This window comes from Pseudophryne corroboree, chromosome 8 (genome assembly GCF_028390025.1).
Source record: "Pseudophryne corroboree isolate aPseCor3 chromosome 8, aPseCor3.hap2, whole genome shotgun sequence".
Taxonomy (NCBI): Eukaryota; Metazoa; Chordata; class Amphibia; order Anura; family Myobatrachidae; genus Pseudophryne; species Pseudophryne corroboree.
This window is the reverse complement of record NC_086451.1, coordinates 339968748-339994609: the sequence shown is the minus strand read 5'-3', so window position 1 is coordinate 339994609 and position 25862 is coordinate 339968748. Positions and strand designations below refer to the sequence as shown.

Sequence of the window (25862 nt, the reverse complement as noted above, 5' to 3'; positions counted from 1 at the left end):
ATGCAATATTTAATCATTTTCATCAACTGCCCCGACAGAGATTAATACTGTAGCTATATTACCTACCAGATGGGCAAATACACAATCACTAGTTAGTTTTCAGAAGCCAATCAACCTACTAGTCTGTCTCTGGAGACTTTGGGGAAACCCATACAAACATGTGGAGACCTATACAGATATGGCCCTGATTGCAATCAAAACCATTATCAAGTGAATCAGCAATGCTAACCACCATGCTACCTGATGAATACCCCTTTCACATTCACACTCCCGGGTCATACCTGGGATTGTGTTCCCGGAATCACTGGGGATACTCCTGAATATAATCCTGGAAATGTCCCCGTATACACTGCTCTCAGACCTGGGATCTTCCCGGAATGGCCCCATTTACACAGAACCCGGGTCATCCCTACAAATCCCGATAGATGTCATTAGAAATTGCCTTTTCCAGGCTCACAAAGGTCGCAGCCTGGGATGAAATGCCGGGACGCTGAACCTGGGATATTCCTTCAGGACTCTTTCAGACTAAGCAAAATCCCTGGTTGATGCGCGTTTACATGCAATAACCCGGGAATTTAATGCTAGTCTGAAAGGGGTATAACAGAGACAGTAGATGGATGATGATTTTAAGTAGGGCTAATTTTATACTCTCCCCTTTACCTCCTGCACAATTTTTACCCTGCAGTTGTTTGCACCCTATGATTATAAAAGAAAATATGTGGCTCTACAGTGTCCAGTGATGTAGAGGTAACTATATAATATTTTTACCGTGGTATTACTATTGTAGATGTATTGCCATTTTTCTAGTGTTCTCTTTCTCCCTCTCCTCCATCCTGTTCCCTCTCCTAGGGGTATATTTACTAAAGTGCAGGGTATTAAAAGTGGTGATGTTGCCCATAGCAACCAGTCAGATTCTACCTATTATCTTCTAGAAGGCGCTAGATAAATGAGGAGTATAATCTGATTGGTTGCTCTGAAAAACATCACTACTTCTAAACACCAGCACTTTAGTAAATATACCCTTTTGTCTTTCTTCAGCCTCCAACTTTCACCTCAGCTATCTCTTCCCCCACTTACACCAATCCTCTGTCGTCCCTTCCTCCTCTAGTTCTCTCTCTGACTGTAGCTGGCTCTTCACCCACCACCTTCACCTCCTTTATCGCTTTCCCAGCTACCTCCAGTTCTCTACCCTCTCCTTGCCCAGTTCTGTCTCTCACATAAGTTTACCTACTCCAGTTCTCTTTCTCTTTCCTCCTCCAGTTCACTGTCCACACGTTTCCTTTCCCCTCCTAGGTCTCTTCCTCCAGCAATGATATTATATAACCAACGTCCCCTCTCATACAATAATACATATTAAAGGATAATTCCACTTCATGGTTTATTATAAAGAAGCATAGTCTGGTGCTGTGTTTTCTAAACTGGAACAGTTGTATGTATTACTTATGATGAGAGTGATTGCAAATATCACTGTGCCTTCCAAGACCTACAGTAAATAGACGCACCATAATTTTTAGCCCCAGCCCAATTCAATTTAAATCTGGAAAATTTTATATAGGGGGTAATGTACTAAGCCTTGGAGAGTGATACAGTAGACAGATATAAAGAACCAGCCAATCAGCTCCTAACTGCTATGTTAAGGCTGTGGGGGGGATATCCAATGTGGATCATTTTTCGGTCGATAAAAACAGCCTGATTTTTGACCGATGGTCATTATCGTGCTATCCAATTGTACACCAGTTTTATCAGCTGAAAATGGACCCGCTATTGTGTGATAAATTCCCGACAAACCTACTAGCAGCGGTAAATTACCACTGCTAATAGGACGCCACCCTATGGAGCAGATGAATTAAGCCTGGAGAAGTGATAAAAGCAGTGATAACGCACCAGCCAGTCAGCTCCTGTCATTTTTCAAATCCATAATGTTTGGCTGGTGTGTTAAATGACAGTTAGGAGCTGATTGGTTGGTACTTTATCTGTCCCCATTTTCTCTCTCGCCCAGGATTAGCACATCTGCCCCATAATCTCTTATTTTAAAATAAATTGAATGTTTGGGTTTAAGGCCAGCAATTTAACCGTTCAACTGTACAATCTGAGTAAACATGTATGGATTGTGTTTTTTTTTGTCTTTTCTTCCACCATAAAAAGTGTACAGGTTTCCATTGTATATTTGTAACAGGGTAACAAGATGTAGAATGATTCAATATTTAAAACATTTATTTAAAAAAAAGAATATTTATTGAAAATGTCAAGTAGCGATATAAAAGAAATAGAAAACAAAACAAGCATCCAAAACAAAATATATTAGATAAAGTTGCTGCTTACAACGCTTCAGCACAACAGAAACAAATAATATTTACATATTTTGTAAACAGCCCTTAAGAAAAACAAGAAATAACCCTATTATTAAAATCATGGCTTCATTTCCATTGTATAACAGTATCTTCAGGTTGCATGACTGCTTTGGTATCTGCAGCCCTAATGCAGTCCTCATTGCTTTTTAAACGACCAATTTAGCATCATCATTTGTAATAATGTGAAGGGTCTCCTTATAGTTGTTTTGCAATTTGCAGGTCTGTTACTTCTCACCATTTTTCTAGAGTCAACCCTCAATCCTGGAAGATTAGCATATTGTTGTTGAATAAGAGGATAAGAGGTGATCTGCCGGACTTATTGCATTACTTCTTTAAATAAGCAAATTCCAGCAAAGCCTGTATACTATCAAAGAACTTATTCTATATAAAACCAAAGAAAGTATTGTTAGAGACTATGGGGGAAATGTATCAAGCTTTTGAAATAAAGTGGAGAAGTTGAACATACTGTAGCAACCTATCAGCTTAGAACTGTTATTTCATAGACTGTGCTAGATAACAGACAGGCTGCACACACACTTTAGCAAGGGACCTGTTGACCGATGGTTCCGCTGACGGATTCTGGTAAGCATACAGACTTACCGATCGGCCGTCCAATAGGCCTGGCCAGACATCACAGCCCTGGGAGGGCATTTACATATGTCCAACCAGTTGTGAAGTCATTGACGGCAGTACCTGCAGACGGCAAATAGGTAGGGTCGGTTGTCCGTACACACTGGTAGGTACAGGTATACCTGCAAGATATATCTGCTGTGCTGATGCGGGGTGTGTGTGTGTGAACAACGCCATTTACAGACATACCAGGTGTACACACTTAATGATGTATCGTACGTTGGCCGTACGAATGATATATCGCATACTGTGTATCTAGCCTAAGCAGCTGATTGGTTACTATGTATAACTTCTCCACTTATCCCTCTCATAGATTTGATACATCCCCCCCCCATATATTACTTAATGGTAATCCGAATGGAGGATATCTTATTATAAATATTTCTTTAAAGGAACCAGTCTACGAAGGAAGCACATTTTACAATAATCCCCCCTCCTCCCAACTAGTATAATGCAAGTTAATCACTCCTATCAGTGACAGAGGCTACAATGAGCTGGCTGGCTGAACTAGACAACTCTTCTCCACAGTATATATATATATATATATATATATATATATATATATATATATATATATATATACAGCACATATCCCCAGGCCGTTACGACTGCAGAAGAGAAAGTTCTTTCTATTGCTTGAGACCGTTCTGACCCAAAGGGATTTTGTGCAATGGATCCCCACGTTTTTATCGTTGGGAGGAGGGTGGTTTATTTAAAATCGACTACATTTTTTATTCTTTCTTTGTAGCGTCAAACAAGACCATGCCCATCTCTGAGAAATATATTATTGCTCAGTGCAGCTAAATATTCTATCGCAATCTCATTTTACAATGACAAAGCAAACTGAACGCCAGCTCACACTCATACTAATACATACAGGTGTTCAGTGACGTTATGATCGCTGCATAAAATCACAAGTGGCCCCTATGTTTCTAGGTTTTGCTGAACAATGAAATTTAAAAAAAAATCAAAAGTTAAATAAACAGGACATAAATTATCTAAAAGCCCCATAAATCCATATTACTTATTACAGTCATCAAAACAACACACCAATCTGTTGACCTCCCTGTTATAGTTGAATATTCCCATACAATAAAAAGCAGTGGTTAGATGGTTACATAGAATACATAATAAGATATATTACAATTAATAAACACCAAAAATTTACAATGCATCAGCGTCTTTGATTGCCTGTGGAATCTGTTGCATATATTAATGTGCAGGTATGGGTCATTAATTCGACAGTCATTAGGTCGGCCACTATCGGTCGACATGGTAAAAGGTTGACATGAGGTTTTTTTTTACTTTTTTGGTATCGTTTTCTTCGTAAAGGGACGGGGAACCCCAATTAGCGCACCGTGTCCCATCGCATGGCTCGCTTCACTCGCCATGCTTCGGGCAAGGTGCCTCGCTACACTATCGCTGCGCTCGGCACAGGTTACCATTCCCAATTGTAGTCCACGTGGATCGTAAAGTATGAAAAAGTTAAAAAAATGAAAAAAAAAAGTGAAAAACTCATGTCAACCTTTTTCCATGTCGACCTTGTTCAAGTTGACCTAATGATCCATGTCAACCTAGTGCATGTCGACCAATAGTGTTCGACCTAGTCTTGTCGATCTAATGACCGTAAGCCCAGCTATGAGGCCTTAACAACAAAACTTTAGTCAAAAAGTATGCAGTGCCAAACTCCTATTATTTAATTCCACCCCTATCTTTACCACACAGATACCAGCGCCAAAACAGATCTGAAATCATGGCCTATCAGACACCTGTTAACTATTTACAACCCTTCCTGGGTGCATGGGCGGAGAATGTCCTGTAAAATTGAATGCACTTTCTCTGGTGCAATTATATATTGTGGCATAGTCATTTAAGTTGTAAAACTCTCAAAGGCTTCACAATAACTACAGTATATTATTTCTATCCAATATCCATCCCCCCAATTAGCAAAACTGTAGGAGACCCACATTTCAGCAGTACTGAATAATGCCAGCGCTGTTCCAGTTACATTTGTAGTGTAGCACTCCAGTGTTGGAGTCTAGGAATGGAGACACATACTTCTATTAGCTGGAGAGTTTATACAGTATCTTCGTTACAAATTTGGTAAGTGGAGTTATTCTGTAATAATGACATTCTTATAGCTGGAAGCTGCAGCCTTCTTAAAGCATAATGTAACTGGGTGATTCCCAACCATAGTCCTCAAGGGTGTAGTATGGTATGCCGGTGGCCGGGATTCCGGCGGCCAGCAAACCGGCGCCGGGATCCCGACCATCGGCATACCGACAGCTGGGTGAGCGCAAATGAGCCCCTTGTGGGATCGCTGCGCTCGCCATGCTGCGTTGCACGCTATTTATTGTCCCTCCAGGGGGGGTTGTGGACCCCCAAGAGGGAGAATAGTTGTCGGTATGCCGGGTGTCGGGATTCCAGGGCCGGTATACTGAGCGCCGGGATCCCAACAGCCGGCATACTGAATACCACCCGTCCTCAAGGCACACTAACAGTCCAGATTTTAAGGATAGCCATACTTGAGCACTGCTGACTTAGGCAGTAACTCAGTTATTTTTATTATACTATCTGTTCACCAGCATGGATATCACTAAAAGCTGGACTGTTAGTGTGCCTTGAGGACTGTGGTTAGGAATCACCAACAGTCCAGGTTTTAGTGATATCCATGTTTGAGAACAGATGGTATCATCAAAATAAATGAGGTACTGCTTAAGGCACCAGTGCTTAAGTATGGCTATCCTTAAAATCTGGACTGTTAGTGTGCTTTGAGGGCCATTGTTGGGAACCCCTGCAGTAAGTGTTAATGTAGTAAAATATCTCATTGGTGACTTTAAAATGACCAAATTAGGGCCTTATTTAAAATTAGGAGTAAATACATCCATAAGGTGCAATTTTGCAGCTTGACAAAACCATGCTGTTCTGCAGTGGGAGGTGTCATGTTTAAAATGTGTGGGCATAGTTTGAAGGGAATGTAGTTGCCATCCTAACATTCATGTTACTGGTGGTCAGAAGACCGGCACCAGAATCCTGACACTGCTTAGAATCCCGAAAGCCAGAATCCCATATGTAAGTATGCTGGGGAGGGTTAGGCACTAGAGGCAGGGTTAGTGTTAGGCCGCGGGAGGAGAGGTTAGGGTTAGGCACTAGGGGGAGGGTTAGGCTGCAGGAGGGGAGGTTAGGCTGCAGGTACGGAGGGTTAGGCACTAGGGGGAGGGTTAGCTGCGGGAGAGGGGGGTTAGGCTGCAGGAGGGGATGTTAGGGTTAGGCTGCAGTACGGAGGGTTAGGGTTAGGCTGCGGCAAGGGAGGTTAGGGTTAGGCACTAGGGGGAGGGTTAGAGTTAGGCTGTGGGGAGGGGAGGTTAGGGGCACTGGGGGGGGGGGTAGGCTGTGGGTAGGGAGGGTTAGGCTGCTGGTACTAAGGGATAGAGTTAGGCTGCAGGAGGGGAGGTTAGGCACTAGGGGGGTATTAGGGTTAGGCAGCAGGTACGGAGGGTTAGAGTTAGGCTGCAGGAGGGAAGGTTAGGGTTAAGCACTAGGGGGAGGGTTAGGGTCAGGCTGTGGGAGGGTTAGGGCTGCTGGAATGGAGGGTTAGGCTGTGGGAGGGGAGGGTTAGGGCTGCTGGAATGGAGGGTTAGGCTGTGGTAGGGTTAGGGCTGCTGGTACAGAGGGTTAGGGTTTGGGCTGCTGGTACGGAGGGTTAGGCTGCAGGAGAGGATGTTAGGGTTAGGCATTAGGGGCAGGGTTAAGGTTAGGCTATGGGAGCGGAGTGTTATTGTTTGGCTGCTGCTACAACGTGTTATGGTTAGGCACTGGGGGAGGGAAGGTTAGGCACTAGGGGGAGGGAAGGTTAGGCACTAGGGGGAGGGGGATGGTTAGTTTACCTTTCAAAAAGTGTCGGGATTCTAACAGTCGAAATGTTGCTGACGGTATTCTGACCATCAGCATCCAGACTGTTGAGATTCCGTACCCAACACATTTGAAGGCAAGCATGTCCGACCTGAACAATGATCCCAGTGTATAGATGAAGCTGCCTGGTATGACTGCGCTAAATGCAATGCAGTCAGTATTTTCCCTGCATGCAGACATTTCTTTTGCATCTGCACTCTAGTATTCCAGTATGTTTTTACAAGAGCAACTGCTAGCTGGATTTAAAGAAAACTGTTACATAAAAACTGCAATGAAATTACTTGTATAGGACGCATAGTAAGTATTTATATAATAATCTATACGGGACAGTAAAACTATATATATATTGTTATTATTTCCCTTTAAAAAGGAAACTGCTTTCTACACTCTGTAGAGGCAGACTCTTGTGGGCTAAACTTGCACTCCTGAGAACGTAGCCTATAAACCACTACAGTCCAGTGACATCACCGATGATGTTGATCTTGACTAAGACGAGATGTATCAAACCTATGAAAGAGAAAGTGGAGCAGTTGCCCATAGTAACAAAGCAACTTCTGTCAATTATCTAGCACAATCTATAAAAATGACCGTTAGGATGTGACTAGTTGCTATAGGCAACGTCTCCACTTTATTTCTCTCGAAGCTTTGACACATCTCCCCCTAGTGATAGAACAGTCTACTAGTGAACACCTGCATTCATATGATTATTGATTCAGAAAACAACATTGATGCCTTTACTGTGTGTTATCAGCTGATGACCTAAGGGAATTTTTACATGAATAATTTACACCAACATTAAAAATGTTTTTTTGACAACAAATAAAAGGGGTAACAAAACCCCAACAAGGCAGAAGGACGGGGGGCACTGCTTTATAAACTACACTACAGCATGTCCTAACAGCATGGTAAGCGATACCTTTCTATAACCCTCACATATGTTTCTGCTGGCTCCAACACAGATTATAGCGTCACACAGACACAGACACATGTATAAATGATGCTGTGTGGTCATTATAGCCATCCTGAAGTGCACTGTACATTCATAAAAAGAGCAGAAGACAGATTTCCCCCAGGACCCAGTAGACAATTCAAGCCTTTGAAGTCAAATATAAATAAAATCTCCTAATACACTCCCCCTTTACTGTGCACCGAATGTACATATCTGCCCTACATAAAAAGGCACTTTAAGTGATTTGTTAAACTTTAAATCATTGTAATAGGGCGAGCCTATCAATCAAAGCTGCAAATCTCAAACTCAAAAATACTGCTAGGGAATTGCTCTAGCGCCTGGGGGAACCATCCATCTTCTAATGTCATATCATGGCAGATTCCACTATTGCACTACTGATTCAAATAGAATGAAGTAGGAATTTCACAAGTGAACGCAATTTGAAGAAAAAGGAATTTATAATAAAGCAGTTTGCATATTACACTTATGTGGGCCGATCCTTCCACTGAAACTAATTAGCTCCACAAACAAGATCAACTTTCAGTTCGGCCACACCCAACCCACTGACCGACTTGGGCCTGTCCATTTGGCACTCAGCCAGATCCCAAGGTGTGTCGCTAGTGGGGTGATAGAGGACTGTAAATACAGGCTCACAGCAGAGATCGGCTGACTGGATTTAAGGGCATTCCAGAAAATGGTACATTTCCAATGAATAATTTTCTGGAATGATGGCACATATTTCACTTACACTGCCACAAAGGGACACCCTTTTGATGGATCTACCCAGTTTGTGCACTATTTTTCTGATTCCTAAATAAAAATGGAAGATTATCCCTTTGTTCCATATTATTGGAAATTCCTAACATCACAGAAAAAGATTATCCCCAACACATAATCCGCTACTATCAAGCAGTTTTTCAGTAAGAACTCCATAGATCATACACCAACCACCAATGAGAGCTGCAGCTGAAGGGTACTAGCTGCCTACACACAAAGTAGGTAGACAATGGATCGGTCCAATATTCAGCCCACCCGTTCACTTGCTTCTCATGCGCCAGTGATGTTGCTAGCTCCTACTGAATAGATATGATGCCTTGGATTGTCCTACAATATGGCAGCAGGTGCTCTCTAGTCATGTCCTTACGGCTTGCTTAACCCTGCAAACCTATATATTATACACGCTGCAGTTCCTCTGATCAATTCCAACTATAGACATATAAAAGTATTTTCTCGTTGACATACAGTACCAATGGCTGTTATCCACAAGTTACATACTGCTGAATAGATTTAGGATCTCAAAAAGTCTTTCAGTGTTCATATTATGTAGTCCTTGCAATACATGTCGGTGACCATTCTCTGAACATGACGGGGCTGCATGCAGGCTAATGAGATGGGTCCTCACATGCAGCCTCACTGGTTTGCTTTAATATTTTCCTAACCAGCTTTTCTAGTTCCTTTCTTGACTTTTGCTCTTCATCCAAACTTTGCTTCATCCTTTTATTCTCCTGCAGAGTCAAGAACACACAAGATATGACATGAAGAAAATGGCAGCAACATCAAGAATTATATGTGTCCACATAAACTTAATCGGTCAAAATACAGTATAGCACCTTTGCAGTTCCATATTAGTAATTCCAATGAAGAGCACTAAAAGTATAAATATGAGGTGTGCTTGCTGAGGAAACATTTACATGTACAAGTCACAAAAATAATGCAGAGAAGAAAAAAAAATGAAACCTATAAAGAGCCAGATTAAGGTGTATGGTGGCCCCAGCAGAACTAACTTGTAGGCGCCTACCAATGATATTGTCAAAACACACTGTATTGCCCCTGGTTCACATTATGCCATGCAGAAACTCCAGTTCACATTGTGCCATACAGAAACCTCATTTCACATTAATCCACACAGAACACTTATTTTGGGTGTGATATAATATCCTGGTGTTTTGGATGCTGGCGGTAACATGACCGACCTCGGCATCCTGAACACGGGAATCCTGACATTTTTTTGTGGGTAAGTAAGCTACTTTCCCCCCCTCTAACCCTCTGGTGGCGGATAGGGCTAAAATTCAGGGGGGTGGCTGCGGCTAACCACGCCCCTAGTGCCTAACCCTATCCAACCCGGGCCCTAACCCTAATACTCACACAGGTGCTTACCTTCAGGATGTCGGTGTCTAGGCACCGGACTCCTGATGCTTACCTACGAGATTTCGGCGTCAGTCACATGACCGCCGGCATCGTGACCGCTGGGATGCCAAACGCATCCCCTCATTTCACTTTATGACACACAGAAAACCAAGATTAAGTTATGCCACAGAGAGACTGCAGTTGACAATATGCCACACAGAAACTCCAGTTGACAATATGCCACAATGGCCCCCACACTATGAAAGGCAACTATGTGTGGGGGCCAACTGGGCGACATCCCCTGCCCACCCTTTTAATCCATCACTGTCTATATACCACTTTGAGGGGAGTACAGGAGATCAATGTCTGCACTCAGATAAAAGGCGAACATCTTAAAGGATTGTATGGTCTACCATGATACACTGCACAGGCTAATGCTTACTTTGTTAGTATTTATTCGTATTTTACATAAAGGATGTCCACAAATATTGTGTTCTTTTTCAATTCAGTGATGTCCTTGTGTACTCACCATTAAACAACATATGGGCAGGACATATGGATTTCATGTATTGAGCATATAGATCAATAAGTGGAGTCCTGATCAGCAGATCAAACGTGCACAAGGTACATTTTTATGCATGACAGCAAAATACAAAACCTGCGTACATTTTTCCTATGCTTTCCATGCTCCTGAAGCTTCCACATGTACTGTACTTATGAATGTCCTTATTAGATCTTCTATATAATTAAATGAAAAATAAATAAAAGGAGATCATCCAAAGATAGGCATATGCCTTTTTGCTTAGGGTAAAATCCTGAAATTTGTACTAAGCACACCCAGAAATAATTGTGTTGGTCTGCCTCTGTATGCAGGTGACAGGTCTGACACTAGGGGTTGCCTATGTTGGATAGGTAGAATGGGGGAGGAAAGACAGTAGCACAGAAATGGATTTTTTGCATAATTTGAGACTGAGGCAGACCTGCATGGAGATGCAGATACTCCCGTCTGTAACCGTATTACTTACAGGTGCCTGCGGTATAGAGGGTTTATTCAAATTAGCTTTTCAATATAAAAAAAATTGTGTTTATAATTTGGTTGGGTGTAAGTGTATCCGATATACGTCTGACATACACCTGGTAGATGTGCAGAAATGGAAAGATGCGGCTCACAGAGCCAGAGTTACAATAGGGCAGCCAGATGGTTGCCCCAGGGGCCTCCCACACTTTGCTACATCACATCATGTGTAGTGGGGTTTCTGAGTGGCATAATATGAATTGGGGCTACTACAGTGTGTTTAACGCATTCGTGGTGCTGAGAGTTCTTACACAGTATACGTTTTAATAACATCGCCAGTACATCTTATTGACAACTGTACTGGTAGGGGCTCCCACAAGATAGATGACCCCTGAGGCCCCCATAAACCTTAATCCAACCTTGCTGACTCAACATGACGGCTTCATGACACAATTTTTAGTAGGCCGACATATCAGATCCGGTACATATTGAGCTATTTAATATTATGACATATTGCTCCTTCCTTCATTACATGTGTGTAAGTTTGTGAGAAGGGCTGCGTTTTGTGTGTGTGTATACCAGGTGCTGCCCAGTGACACTGCTGCGGCCGGGCCGAGACCTGCTACCACCCCAGCCTGTCTGAGGGGGATCAGAACCTACTGCCGCTGCCAGAAGGAGCTTCTTAAGGGGGCCAGAGATTGCTTCTGCAGCTACCAGAGGAGCGTGACCGGGGGCCGGTGACTGCTGACTTTGCTGCTGCTGCTACTAGAGGAGCCTGCTGTACCGGGCCGGGGACTGCTGCTGCATAAAAGAAAAGGATCAGGGGGCGCACAAGGGAAGATAAGTATAAGCTTAGCTACAGTACTGTTTAAGTGGCTGCTTTTTGTTTTTCTCTGTCCTTCTGTATCTCCCCTTGTCCTTGATTGTATTGTTTTATCAATTACTGTTCTGTTGTTGAATATTGTTACTCCGGCAGGGTCTACAGGTTATCCACAGGATAACATTGGGATATGATGAAGCGACAGCGGATTTGCACCAATCGGTCAAAGCTTTTCGGCCTCTCAGCATGCAACGGGCCCGTCCATATATCCCCGCCTCCTGGCTCAAGCAAATCAGTTTTTGTTTGGTGCTGCAAGAACCGGACCATGGTCAGAGGGCTGCTGGTTTTTAGCAGCCCTAAGCTTTCTTATTTTATTTTTATAGTCTTAGTATTTTTTCTTGAGGGATCTTTCTAAATAGCGTCTTATACGTACCTTAAAGTCGCTCCAACAACTCTCCGCCAGGTTGCGACAACGCTTACCCACGAGTACAGTGCTGTTTCGGCGGGCATCTGTGTGGGATATACTGGCAGGTCCAGAAGACGTTACCAGGCTGTGGCCGGAGCACGGGGAGAAGGTAAGGCATCAGTTCCGCTTAGAAGGGGAATACGGACACAGCCGTACTGTTTTGGGAGGAGACTACCAAACAGTAAAGTAAAGGGATTACAGTTACAAATTGTGTAGTACACTGTGGAAGTGTTGATTACTTATCATGTCTAAGAGGGGCAAAGGTGAGGAAGATACACTCACAGCAACACCAACACTTGTATAATGTTTGTCTTGCAAAGCTGGGATAACCTCTCAGAATCTGGTTCAGGATGGATTGTGTGCAAATTGTTTTAGCTTTCACCAGGGTCTCTTGAAAAATACAAGGCAGATTCAAGTGCAGGTTGATGCGCCTTGGGCTATGTTTGCACAGACGTTATCCAGTATAGCTGAACGGATAATTCCAACTCCTGCACCATGGATAGGTTACACGATTAACCCTTACATGCAGCTTCCCACCTGCGGTTTATCACTTCCAGCAGCAGCCTCTCAAAAGAAACAGGCTGCTAAGCCAGTGGTAAGTAAATCATCATCCTCACAGGCTACACATGTTTAAGATGAGGATTCATCGGAGGATGAAAGCTCAATAAACTCTGGTTTGGCATATGAAGAGGAGGAGGAAGGTCTCAGCTCGGTGGATACAGCCGAGTTAATTAAAACAATGAAAGCCATTCTATCCAGCAGAGCCTGTGTTAAAAACCAAGGCACCTGTGTTTAAACGTTCCAAAACAGTTAAGACTGAGTTTCCGGGGTCATATCAGCTGACGGAAATCATGGAAGAGGCTTGGGCTACGTCCATTAAGAAGTTTAGAATTCCTAGGAAATTGAATTCTAATTATCCTCTTCCAGCTGGGGATTGTTTAAAAAGGGAGGTGGCTCCCAAGGTAGATAAGCATGTGATTTGATTAGTGCAAAAATCTACATTACCTCTGCATTCAACATCATTAAATGATGTCACGGATAGGAGAATAGATGTTTTTTTAAAACCATTCTTTCCCTCTCTGGGGCAGTCATAAGACCAGCCATGGCTTCAGCTTGGATGGCAAAGGCACTGGCTGCCTGGGCTGATGCATTGGAGGGGGATTTTTCAATGGCATCTAGAGAGCAAAAATCCCATATAGCACATATAAAACAGGCTGCAATGTTCTTGGAAGAAGCAGCATTAGATATGGGTACTATTGCCTCTAGGGCATCAGCTTCAACAATAGCTGCTCGCAGAGCAGGTTGGCTATGTACGTGGAAAGCTGATAAAGAATCTAAGAAGGTTTTGGAATCTTTGCCTTTTTCTGGAGATATTCTTTTTGGTAAAGAATTGACAGATATTTTGGAGTTAGTAGCAGACTCATAAACCGATGTGGCTTAACAAAAAGATTAAGGAACTTATGGGCAAGAAAAGGCGAGCATTTAAAAAATACAAATCTGACGGGGAAGCAGAGTCATTTCAGCACTATAAGGAATGTAACAAAATTTGCAAAAAGGAAATAAGAGCGGCTAAAGTAGAAACTGAAAAACTAGTAGCAAAGGAAAGCAAAGCGAATCCCAAAAAATTCTTTAAATACATTAATAGCAAGAGATTAAAGAAGGAGAGTATAGGCCCTTTAAAAGACAAGTTGGGAGTCTTAAGCAAAAATGATAATGACATAGCGGACACACTAAATGAGTTTTTTTCAACAGTATTCACTAGAGAGGACCCAATTCAGGGACTGACACACAATCTCAATAATGAGAATATCACACTGATAGGTACTTATTTAAGCGAGGAAGTAGTCTGTGAGCGATTAAAACATTTAAAGATTAATAAATCACCAGGGCGCGATGGCATTCATCCAAGGGTTCTAATGGAGCTTCACTCTGAACTGGCAAAACCGCTATCTTTGATCTTTAAGGATTCAGTTATATCAGGTATGGTTCCCAAAGACTGGCGTATAGCGGAAGTAGTGCCTATATTCAAAAAGGGAAGTAAAGCTGAACCAGGTAATTATAGACCAGTTAGTCTTACATCTATAGTGGGGAAAGTATTGGAAGGTATTCTAAGAGATAGTATTCAGAAGTTCCTTGAAACCAATAAGGTCATTAAAAGGAATCAACATGGGTTTATGAAGGACAGATCCTGTCAAACCAACTTACTTGGCTTTTATGAAACAGTAAGCGCAAACCTAGATCAGGGTAAAGACGTGGATGTAATCTTTTTAGACTTTGCCAAAGCGTTCGACACTGTACCACACATGAGACTTATCTACAAGTTACAGGAATCAGGGCTAGGAAGCACAATATGCACTTGGGTCAAAAACTGGTTAGATAATAGAGAGCAGCGCGTTGTGGTTAATGGATCTTTTTCAACTTGGACTGAAGTGCTAAGTGGTGTGCCGCAAGGCTCAGTATTAGGACCGCTATTGTTCAATATTTTCATTAACGACCTAACAGAAGGTCTAGAGAGCATGGTGTCAATTTTTGCAGATGATACCAAATTGTGTAAGGCTATAAATACAGAGGAGGATGCCGAGTCTCTTCAGAACGACTTAGTTAAATTAGAAGCATGGGCAGCCAAATGGAGAATGCGCTTCAACACAGACAAGTGTAAGGTAATGCACTGTGGTAACAAGAACAAAAAATACACCTACCTACTAAATGGGGTAAAATTAGGGGATTCTGTACTGGAAAAGGACTTGGGTGTCCTCAGAGATAGCAAGCTAAGCAGTAGTACCCAAAGTAGGACTGCAGCAAAGAAGGCTAATAAGATATTAGCATGCATAAAACGGGGTATTGATGCTAGGGACGAGAGTATTATACTCCCGTTATATAAATCACTAGTGAGGCCACGCCTTGAATACTGTGTACAATTCTGGGCACCGTACTACAAAAAGGATATCCTGGAGCTTGAAAAGGTACAGAGGAGGGCGACCAAACTAATTAAGGGCATGGAGACGATGGAATACAAGGAAAGGCTTGAAAGACTAGGCATGTTTACATTGGAAAAGCGGAGACTAAGAGGGGATATGATCAACATCTACAAATATATAAGGGGACAATACACAGAGCTTGCGCGGGACCTGTTTTTGGTTAGATCAACACAGAGGACTCGTGGACACTCGCTCAGGTTAGAGGAGAGGAGATTCCGCACAGTACGGCGTAAAGGCTTTTTCACGGTAAGGACAATACGTGTTTGGAATTCCCTGCCCGAGGGAGTTGTAATGGCAGAATCTGTCAACACCTTTAAGAATGGGTTAGATAAATTCCTAATGGATAAGGATATCCAGGGGTATGGTGCATAGTCATGCATTATAGTTACTATAAATAGGGATAAAATGCAACGGCTGACAGCAGCATCAGTCAGAAATTTTAGTCAAATCATCATGCATAGGAGACCACAAATAGGTTGAACTCGATGGACAATTGTCTTTTTTCAACCTCAGATACTATGTTACTATGTTACTCCAGGAAGGTAAAGTTTCCTTCCACATACAAATTCAGACCTAAAGTTCCAGCTTTTCGGCCCTTTCAGTCTCAAGGAAAAGCTAAAAGAAAAAGTGATGGCAGGCAGCCCCAATACAAGTCTGGTAAGACTAAAAAGCATTGGGCTACCAGAGGACCGGTTGGTAAAACAGAAAATAAGCCATCAGCCTGATGGTGCAGGCCTCCACCTGGGTGATCACAGGGTGGGGGACAGACTACTTCAGTTTGCACTGATCTGGCAGCAGTCTACAACAGATGCCTGGGTGCAGGAAGTGGTATCTCTAGGTTATGCTTTTGGCTTCAAGAAGCACCCTCCTCAAATGTTTTTTTGTACCAGCCCGTCTCGGGTAGAGACGAAGGCCAGGGCTTTGAAAGAGGCAGTTCAGAAATTGCTTCAGTCAGGAGTAATCATTCCAGTTCCTCCTGCACAACGAGGACAGGGTTTTTACTCCAACCTATTTCTAGTCAAGAAGCCAAATTGGTCATTCCCAATCTCAAAGTGCTAAACAAATACATTTAGGTACCTCGGTTTCATATGGAGACTTTACGTTCCATCATTTTGGCCACGGAGCCAGGGGATTATATGTTATCCCTGGATATCCAGGATGCTTACCTACATGTTCCTATAGCACTGTCCCATCAGTGCTATCTCAGGTTCGCTATCCTCCAACAGCATTTTCAGTTTCAGGCCCTACCATCTGGGTTAGCCACAGCTCCCAGAGTATTTATCAAAATGATGGTGGTAATGGCAGCTTATCTCCGCCAGCAGGGGACAAGAATTTTTCCATACTTCGATGATCATTTAATCCTGGCACAGTCGCAGGAATTGCTCCTATGTCATCTGCAACAGACAATAACGTGTCTGCAAAGGTACAGGTGGCTCATAAATTGGGGAAAATCGTCTCTGGTTCCGTCACAGTGGATGACTCACTTGGGGGCTGTACTGGAATCAAGCCTACAGAAAATAATTTTACCTCTGAACAAGATATCCAATGTTCAGTCAAGGATTCAGGAGTTGCTACACAGTCAAAAGGTGTCCATTCACGCAGTAATGCGTGTGATGGGATTGATGGTGTCAACATTCGACATGGTGGAGTATGCACAGTTCCACTTGAGGCCTCTGCAGCATCTGATCCTTGCCAAATGGAATGGATTGCATCAGATGATAAAAATGCACACTATGCTCCTTACGATGGAAGTAAGAAGGTCATTAGCCTGGTGGCTACAGACATCCCATCTGGACAAGGGCAGACCTTTCTGGATATCAGATTGGGAAATTCTGACAACGGATGCCAGTCTTCAGGGCTGGGGAGCCGTGTCAGGAAGGTTTTGTTTCCAGGGTCAATGGACCAAGGAAGAAGGTTGCCTGCCAATAAATATATTGGAACTTTGGGCCATATACATGGCACTGATTCAGGCAAAGGACATTCTTCGGGGAAAATCAGTTCAGATCCGCTCGGACAATGCAACGGCAGTGTCGTACCTCAACCATCAGGGAGGAACTCGCAGCCAAAAAGCTATGAAGGAGGTAAGTCACACATTAAAGTGGGCAGAACTTCATCATCCAGCCTTGTCCGCAGTGTTCGCTCCGGGAGTCCTAAACTGGGAAGCGGACTTTCTCAGTCAACACGCCGTTCAGGCAAGCGAATGGGCTAAACACCCGGAGGTCTTCCAGACTCTAGTCGACAAGTGGGGGTTGCTAGAGATAGATCTCATGGTTTCCCATCAGAACAACAAAGTTCTCGCATACGGGTCAAGAACAAAGGATCCCAGAGCGATCTTTGTGGATGCCCTGTCTGTGAGATGGGACTTACATCTGGCCTATGTGTTACCTCCAATCACCTTAATACCCAGGGCGGTGAGAAAAATAAAGCAAAGAAAGGGTGCCGTGATACTAATAGCTCCGGCTTGGCCCAGAATACATTGGTACACAGAATAATACAAAAATATATACAAAGTGATAGGGAACGGACTCCAGAGTGCCATTGGAGAAGCTAGGGGTGTCTCCAGGTAAGCTGGCTCTCAGATGCTGTAGGAGCCATTATCATGTGGCCTTACACCGGGCATACAGACCCAGATATATGTGTAATTATTAATGGGGTGGGTGTGGGGTGCGGTGGCCCCTATGTTGGTATGGCTGGGCGGCTTCAGGTCAGCACACCCTAACACTTTATTAACACTTATGATTTTCCCTATCACTTTGTATATATTTTTGTATTATTTTAATCACACTTCACTTACATAGCACTTCTGTGCTTCTTATTAACACTTATTCATTTTCACCTGTGTGCTGACCTGGGGTAGCCGACCTGTGCCGACGTGATGGGGTCCTGCACCCTGGACCCATACCTAGTATTAGGGACCCCCAGTGATGAAGACGCCTTGCCGATTGGCCTGGGGGCTTAACCCTTTATCTGCAGATATATGCAACTAAGATCTCCGTATTATCTGATTATTATGAAGTATTATTTTTCACTCAGTGTGCATTAGGGATAACAAAATGTTTTTTCTTACACAGAATTACCCCTCCCTTTTAGCACCTGAGTGACATCACTATCTGATTGAGCAGCTTGCCAATATATGTGCATCCTTTTACTCACTAACCTCTTCCTTCTTGTACGGAAGGGTATGCATGTGTGTTCTTCTCGCCTGATTAGGGCTATCTATGAGCTCCTGTCTTGAGCTTTGGGAATATCACTGATTTGCCTGAGCCAGGAGGCGGGGATATATGGACGGGCCCGTTGCATGCTGGGAGGCCGAAAAGCTTTGACCGATTGGTGCAAATCCGCTGTCGCTTAATCATATCCCAATGTTTATCCTGTGGATACCGTGGACTTAGGAGAAACAGAGTTATCAACGGTAAGTCTACAATAATTATTATTTTCCATTGATCCAATAAAACAAATATAGTCCTTTCATAAAAAATCCTCTCAATGAAAGCTCAAGACAGGAGCTCATAGATAGCCCTAATCAGGCGAGAAGAACACACATGCATACACTTCCGTTATCAGCGGTAAGTTCTTACCATAACGTATATTTCTCTTCACAGCTAGTCTATAGTTCTGTATTGTATTGCATGCCATAGATTGAATTGTTTTATTCTGAAGGTAACAGGGAGTCAGACTTTACAAACAAAATGGGTGGGGCAGTGATTAAAAATCTCACTCAGTTCATGTCGTTCAAGATGTATGCGCACCTGCAGCAATCGGCCCAGTGTGAGTACATCTGCGCGAGGTGTGTAAGAACGGCTGCCCTGAAAGCCCAGGTAACTGATCTAGAGCAAGCCGTTATGATACTGAGGGATATTCACAATCTCGAGCAAAGCTTAGATAGAACGGTGGAGGAGCTGTAGGGACACACACCAGTAGACGAGGACAACCAGGTAGGCAGCTGGGTCACAATTAGAAGGAAGAAAAAGAGGGGGAGGCACGACATCTCTGAACTACCAAACCCCAATAAATTTGCCCGATTGGACTAAAATTGTAGCGAGGTTATGACGGAGCTGGAGAAGACTGTTCCCTCTAGCAACCAGAGGAGCGGTTCCTCTGGCACAGATAGGACAAAAGAAAGAGAGGTACGAAGTAAGATTGTGGTGGTAGGGGATTCTATTATCAGGAAGACAGATAGGGAAATCTGCTAGTGGGACAGTAATCACCATATAGTCTGTTGTCTCCCGGGTGCTCGGGTACGGCACATCGCGGACCGGGTAGAAAGATTGTGGGAGGGGCTGGGAACCAACAACAAAATTAGTGGTAGGTGGGATGTCCTTAAAAAAGATTATACGGACTTATGCCAAAAACTAAAGACAAGGACATCTAAGGTAATATTTTCCCGAGATATTACCCGTGCCACACGCTAGACCAGGGTTGCAGAGGGAGAATAAAGAGATAAATGTGTGGCTTAGAGGCTGGTGTAAGAAAGAGGGTTTTTTTGTTCCTGGAACATTGTGCTGACTTCTCAGTCAGGTGCCATCTTTTTTGTCGCGATGGATTGCACATGAATGAGGCGGGTGCAGCAGTGCCAGAGGGAAGGATGGTTAGATGGTTGGAGGAGTTTTTAAACTAGGTGCCTGGGCGGAGGGTTTAGCTAGAAACTATGGGTCATGCAGTGAGAATAGTGAGGATGGAAGTAGGGAACGAAATGGGGGTGGAGAAGGGGGGAGGGAAAGAGCAGCCGGCAAGGGTATTAACATGGGTACTAACAAGGGTATTACCAAAGGTATTGCCAAAACACTAACTAATGACGATTGTGGGTCATCATTACTGCATGTAGAAAATGATGTCCCTAGCACAAGGAAAAATAAGTATCTTAATTGTATGTATGTAAACACTAGAAGCCTTACAGGTAAAAAGGGGGAACTAGAAGTCCTTGCAGCAAGCAAACAGTATGATATTACAGGCATTACTGAAACTTGGTGGGATGAATCTCATGATTGTACAGTCAATCTAGAGGGTTATATGCTGTTCAGGAGAGAAAGACTAAATAAACGGGGTGGAGGGGCATGTCTTTATGTAAAGCCGATTTTAAAACCTGATATATGGGAAGATATTCACGAGGGGACTGTAAATACTGTTGAGACGTTATGGGTAGAAATTGCATGCGGGGGAAAGGGAACAAAAAAGGTAGTATTGGGGCTATGCTACAAGCTGCCTGGTATTAATGTGTCTGATGAGGAAATGTTACTGAAACAAACTGAAAAAGGAGTAGGAGACGTAATAGTGATGGGAGATTTTAACTACCCGGAGATAAATTGGACAAACGATTCATGTGATACTGCTAGGGGTAATAGGTTTTTAAACACACTACATGATAACTACTTACTTCAGCTAATTGAGGAACCAACTAGGTACAATGCAATCTTAGACCTGGTATTAACTAACAATGGGGAATTGATATAAAATATTACAGTAGGGGAGCCCATGGGAAACAGCGACCACAATATGGTCACATTCAATATCAGTTTTCATAAGCAGTCCTATATTGGCTATACTAGGACTCTAAACTTTTGCAAAGCCAACTTTGACATGATGAGGGAAGCCTTAAGGGACACTGAATGGGAAATTTTGTTTCAAGGAAAAAAATACTACGGCGAAATGGGAGGTATTAAAATCACTGCTCATTAATAATACTCACAAATTTATTCCCATGGGCAGCAAAGGACTAAAAATTCCAAACCAATGTGGTTTAACAAAAAGATTAAGGAACTAATGGGCAAGAAAAGGTGAGCATTCAAAAAATACAAATCAGACGGTAGTGCGGAGTCATTCCAGTACTATAAGGATTGTAACAGAATGTGCAAAAAAGAAATAAGAGCGGCTAAACTAGAAACTGAAAAGCTAGTAGCAAGGAAAGCAAATCAAACCCCCACATTTAAAAAATAAATAAAAATATCAACAGCAAAGATTAAAGAAGGAGAGTATAGGCCCTTTAAAGGACAAGCTTGGAGTCTTAATCAAAAACGATAATGACAGACAAATTAAATGTGTTTTTCTCATCGGTATTCACAAAAGAAGACCTGATGCAGGGATTAACACACAATCTCAACAAAGATAATGACTCACTGCTAAGTGCTTATTTAAGTGAGGAGGTAGTCTGTGACCGATTTAAAAAAATTAAGATTAATAAATCACCTGGTCCCGACAGAATTCACCCAAGGGTACTCATGGAGCCTCACTCTGAACTAGCAAGACCACTATTTTTGATCTTCAATGACTCACTCACATCAGGCATGGTTCCCAAAGACTGGCGTATAGCGGAAGTAGTGCCGATATTAAAGAAGGGAAGTAAAGCTGAACCAGGTAATTATAGACCAGTTAGTCTTACATCTATAGTGGGGAAAGAACTAGAAGGTATTCTAAGGGATAGTATACAGAAGTTCATTGAAGCCAATAAGGTTATTAATAGGAACCAACATGGATTTGTGAAGTATAAATCATGTCAAACAAACTTACTAGGCTTTTTATGAAACAGTTAATGCGAAGCTTGATCAGGGTAAGGAGGTAATCTTTTTAGACTTTCTAAAGCTTTCGACACAGTACCGCACATGAGACTTATCTATAAGTTACAAGAACTAGGGAGCCCAATATGCACTTGAGTCAGAAATTGGTTAGATAATAGGGAGCAGCACGAAAATGTAACTTTTGCAAATTGGACTTGTCGAAGTCGAAAAATATTGCAGTACACACATCACGTACAAACTACACACAGATGGCCTCCATGCGCGTACTTGTTCTGCCGTGCGTGCGCATATTCGCAATTTGCGTATGGTCGGTCCTGCGTATTAGCGCGTGGTATGAGTATTTACGGTAGTGTTTGTAGTCGCATGGAAAAGCCATAAAAACACATTACATATTTAATCCAATTAGTGCACAATGTACACATAGTCTCCCTGCATCACACCAGCAAGTTACAATAGTTTAAATGATATCAGAACAAAGGGATTCACCTTTACAGGATAGGATGGGACAGAACAAGGTTATAAGGTGGTGTTTGGTATCCAGCTGTAGGGTATATTAAGGGAAATATTCCGGTGTTGGTTTGCAGAAGATCGCACGCTCCTGCGAATAGTTATGCGCAGGAGCAGAATATAAATATTAACTGTGTTTACTGTACATTTGGTATGCGGCGGGAACCCAGAGGAGACCACCTGCAAGTGCACCTGGAACAGACATCGCCCACCTATTCAAACCAACCTATGACCTCTCCTGTACTGCAAATGAACATCCCTGTGTCCAATGGACAAAGATTACAGTATCCATTGTGTTAGGTTTTGGAATATTGTATAAAAGAGCCAGCTGCATGCCCAGCCACACACAGACTCTGAAGGTCATCTACCTTGATTACTGAGGACCAAACTGGGAAGCGCAGTTGAAACAAAACACGTATGTACCATTGACTGTAGCCATTATTCTATTGTATTGTATTGTTATTGTAACCCCCCTTCAGTAATTATATGTTGGTGTGTCGGAACCCGGCATTTTAAATACAATCTGGTGTCGTGTTTCCTTTCCCTGCTAAGGTTTAAAGTGTATCACTGTCACACGTGTAACTGCTAAGTGTACACGGAGTAACTCTGGGTGTGTACGCGCTGCGTGTACTTTGTACAGCTAGCGCGGCGTTAATATACAAAGTGCGTATGCTAATGGTGTAAAAAGTACGTAGGCTAAGGATTAATTACAGCGGCCGCAGCGGCTTCATTTAAAGTGTATTAAATGTCTTTTTAAAGTGTTGCTTTAAGTCCTGTATGTAAACCGACGTTTACAATTGGGGGCTCGATCCGGTTTTCACATGCTCACAGCCTAACAGGTCATAGCAGACTTAATCTATCAGCAAAGGGCGGAAAGTTATCCTACGTAACCTTTTCCTGGTCGGTGGATGTTCTGAAAACCCTATTTGTGTGCTGTTAGATTGCGTCTGCTCTGTCTGGTCTGCAGAGGTGCTGATAGAACCCGTAAAACAGGAAAAAAGCTATTTAAAAATTGGTGAATTTTTTTTGGCGCCAAAAGCGTACACAAAGGGAACCGATACTTTGCATACCCTCTCACATTGTTGCCGCAAGATTTAGATTGCTAGATTTGTTTAGATCTGTGTGAAACCGGATACATTTGTTGCTATATAGTTAAATTTGAAATAAAAGTATTTAAGGAAGTAAAAATAAAGCACAACACGCAGGTCTGGCCAAGTCGTTAAAGATTACACAGAACAAGCGGTTGTGCTTGTGAGCGAGTATAGTTAGGAGTGATCACATTTATAGAGGTTGTGGGATTTGTTTTATTGCGTACGCACACTGGTACACGTGTTACGGAACGTGAGGACAGCGTACAAAAATGTGCACGTGGCGCAAGGCCGCACCCGTGGCATAGGGGTACGCACGGTTGCGTAATTACGCAAGCTTGCGTAGGGTTGTGTGCGCATAATAAAACCACACGATAGTTTGTTCAGTTAAAAGGTGGGACAGTAGCCATGCTACAATAGAACATAACTATCCGGTTTCACTAGCAGATTAGTAGAAAACTTTTGTTTAAACTGTAGTGCCTCTGGGGGTAAAGCTGCCGACCAGAACAAGTGAAAATTTTCTGTACAGAAAAACAAAGCGTATTTGAGTGAGTGAAAAAGGGAGTGAGTGGGTTGAACCCCGGAATTCGGGATCCCGTCGTTTGGTACACCAAGTGAGTGGAGGCTTGGCGGCGTGAGGCGGCTGACTCACGTTGGTATAGATTGGAATACGTAAGTCGTGAGGAGACTTACACAGGAGCATGGTAGAGAATTGTGATTGTGACCCATATAGTTTTTTTATATGCTCCGGCTAAGGTTTCGCAGCTTGTGATTCGATTCCAGTGGTCGTAGGGCGGATAGGTAACAAGTACCTATACGCTGTGCGATTGGACCGCATGTTTGTGGGTGCGATACATAGCGCAACAGGATATCCTTTTACGAGCTTTTGCGTCAAATCACGGTATCATTAGCGCTGTATAGAGCATACGCAAGCGTGATTTGTGTACAAGTGCATAAAGGGAGTTTTTGCTGGTCTCTCTCAGGAAAATCTCCAACAACAGATATTTACTGGAAAGGGTAAGTTACTACTAAAGACATTTCCAGTAAATATAGGTCAAAGTAGGGGCCCTAAGTTGGGTACATCGCCTTCGCTATCGACAGTGTATAGTAGTACCGGCCAACGTGGGTGAAAGCGTTCGGAGAACTTTCACCATCGGCTTATATTGAGCATTTTGGTGTTTGTGGGAAAAGGCCCACAATTATGGGAGCCAGTTGCTCAACTAAGGGACGTATGGTAGCCAGGGTTCAGGTTGAAGAGCCGCGGCCCAAGGGGTCAGGGAGGTTTATTATGTGTAGAAAATATGGTCCACACGCTGAAGTTTATTATGAAGAATGGGTACGTATGACTGACAACGATAGGGTATCATTCCCTAGGGTGGGCAGCTTTGAATCAGAGGTACTGCAGAATGTAGGCAGTAAAATATGTCTGCTTAAATCCAGAAAACAAAGGATTAGACATGACGATTGTTTAAAACTGTGGCAACAAGAGGGGGAGATGCAAAGGGAACAAACTCGCAAGGCAAGTTCCAAACCTGGCAGGAATGAGGACACAAACACACCATTATCGACACAGGTCGAGTGGGAAGAGATGGCTACAGTCAATGGTATATTTATGAATGATAGTAGAATGCAAGAGAAATGTATTAACCCTAATTTTTGCAAGATGTATCCTGTTTTGAAGTCTTTTCAAGGTTATAGGTCACAGGTAGATGAAGGACCCAGCCAAAGCGCAGCTCCCATTCAGGCAGTCACCTTGCAGGAAACTCAGGTGGGGCCTGTCCATCCAGTTAGAGCAGTAACAATATTCCCTGCTGAAGGAACTGGTGAGGTCACAGCTACCGGTAAGTGTGAGACGGGCCATGGCACAGAGACAACAACACTTTACAGTAAACAGATTAGGAACGGAATGGTAGGATTACATCCTGTCTTGGAAATAGTAACTCCCAATGGGGGAACCGATAGTCAGGGAGAACTCCTCACCAGGAATAATGAAATGTATTGCCCGTGGTCCAGATCTGAGCTGCGGTCAATCATTTCAGAATTCCCCGATCCCCGGAAGCATTTAGCCAGATGTCAGAAGTTTATCAGAGATCTGGGTAATGCTCATGAACCAGCTAACAAAGATTGGCGGATATTTTTGAAAGCGTGCCTACCCCCTAATATTGACACCCAAAAATGTATCACTGATTGTAGATTAGAGTCGGATAGTCCTATGACTGACGGAAACAATCAGGAGAATGTGGAACGAATTAACAGGCAACTAGAGTTGTATTTCCCCACCACTGTTAAGTGGAGAAGAATTTTCTCCATAAAACAGAGAGAAAATGAAATGGCATCTGAATATTTCCATCGGGCTCTGCAAATAATGGATAGATACATTGGGGTATCAGATACAGGGAATAATGCGAATTACAGGGAGGTGGCTGTCTCTGTGCTAATGGACGGGCTCAATAAGACAGTAAGGGACAGGGTACAAATATCTTTGCCTAATTGGAGAGGGGTCACAG

General features: G+C 43.0%; 1 protein-coding gene across 3 annotated transcripts in view; it reads right to left on the bottom strand.

Moving 5' to 3' along the window:
• Nucleotides 1-2248: 2248 nt before the first annotated feature.
• Nucleotides 2249-25862, bottom strand: part of ARHGEF6 (Rac/Cdc42 guanine nucleotide exchange factor 6) — a 258983-nt gene continuing 235369 nt past the window's right edge. For all 3 annotated transcript variants that reach the window (XM_063937432.1, XM_063937433.1, XM_063937434.1), the window contains one exon: nt 2249-9347. In XM_063937432.1, the coding sequence (XP_063793502.1) occupies nt 9225-9347 (123 nt within the window). In that variant the 3' untranslated portion in view covers nt 2249-9224. The remainder of the gene's footprint in view (nt 9348-25862) is intronic.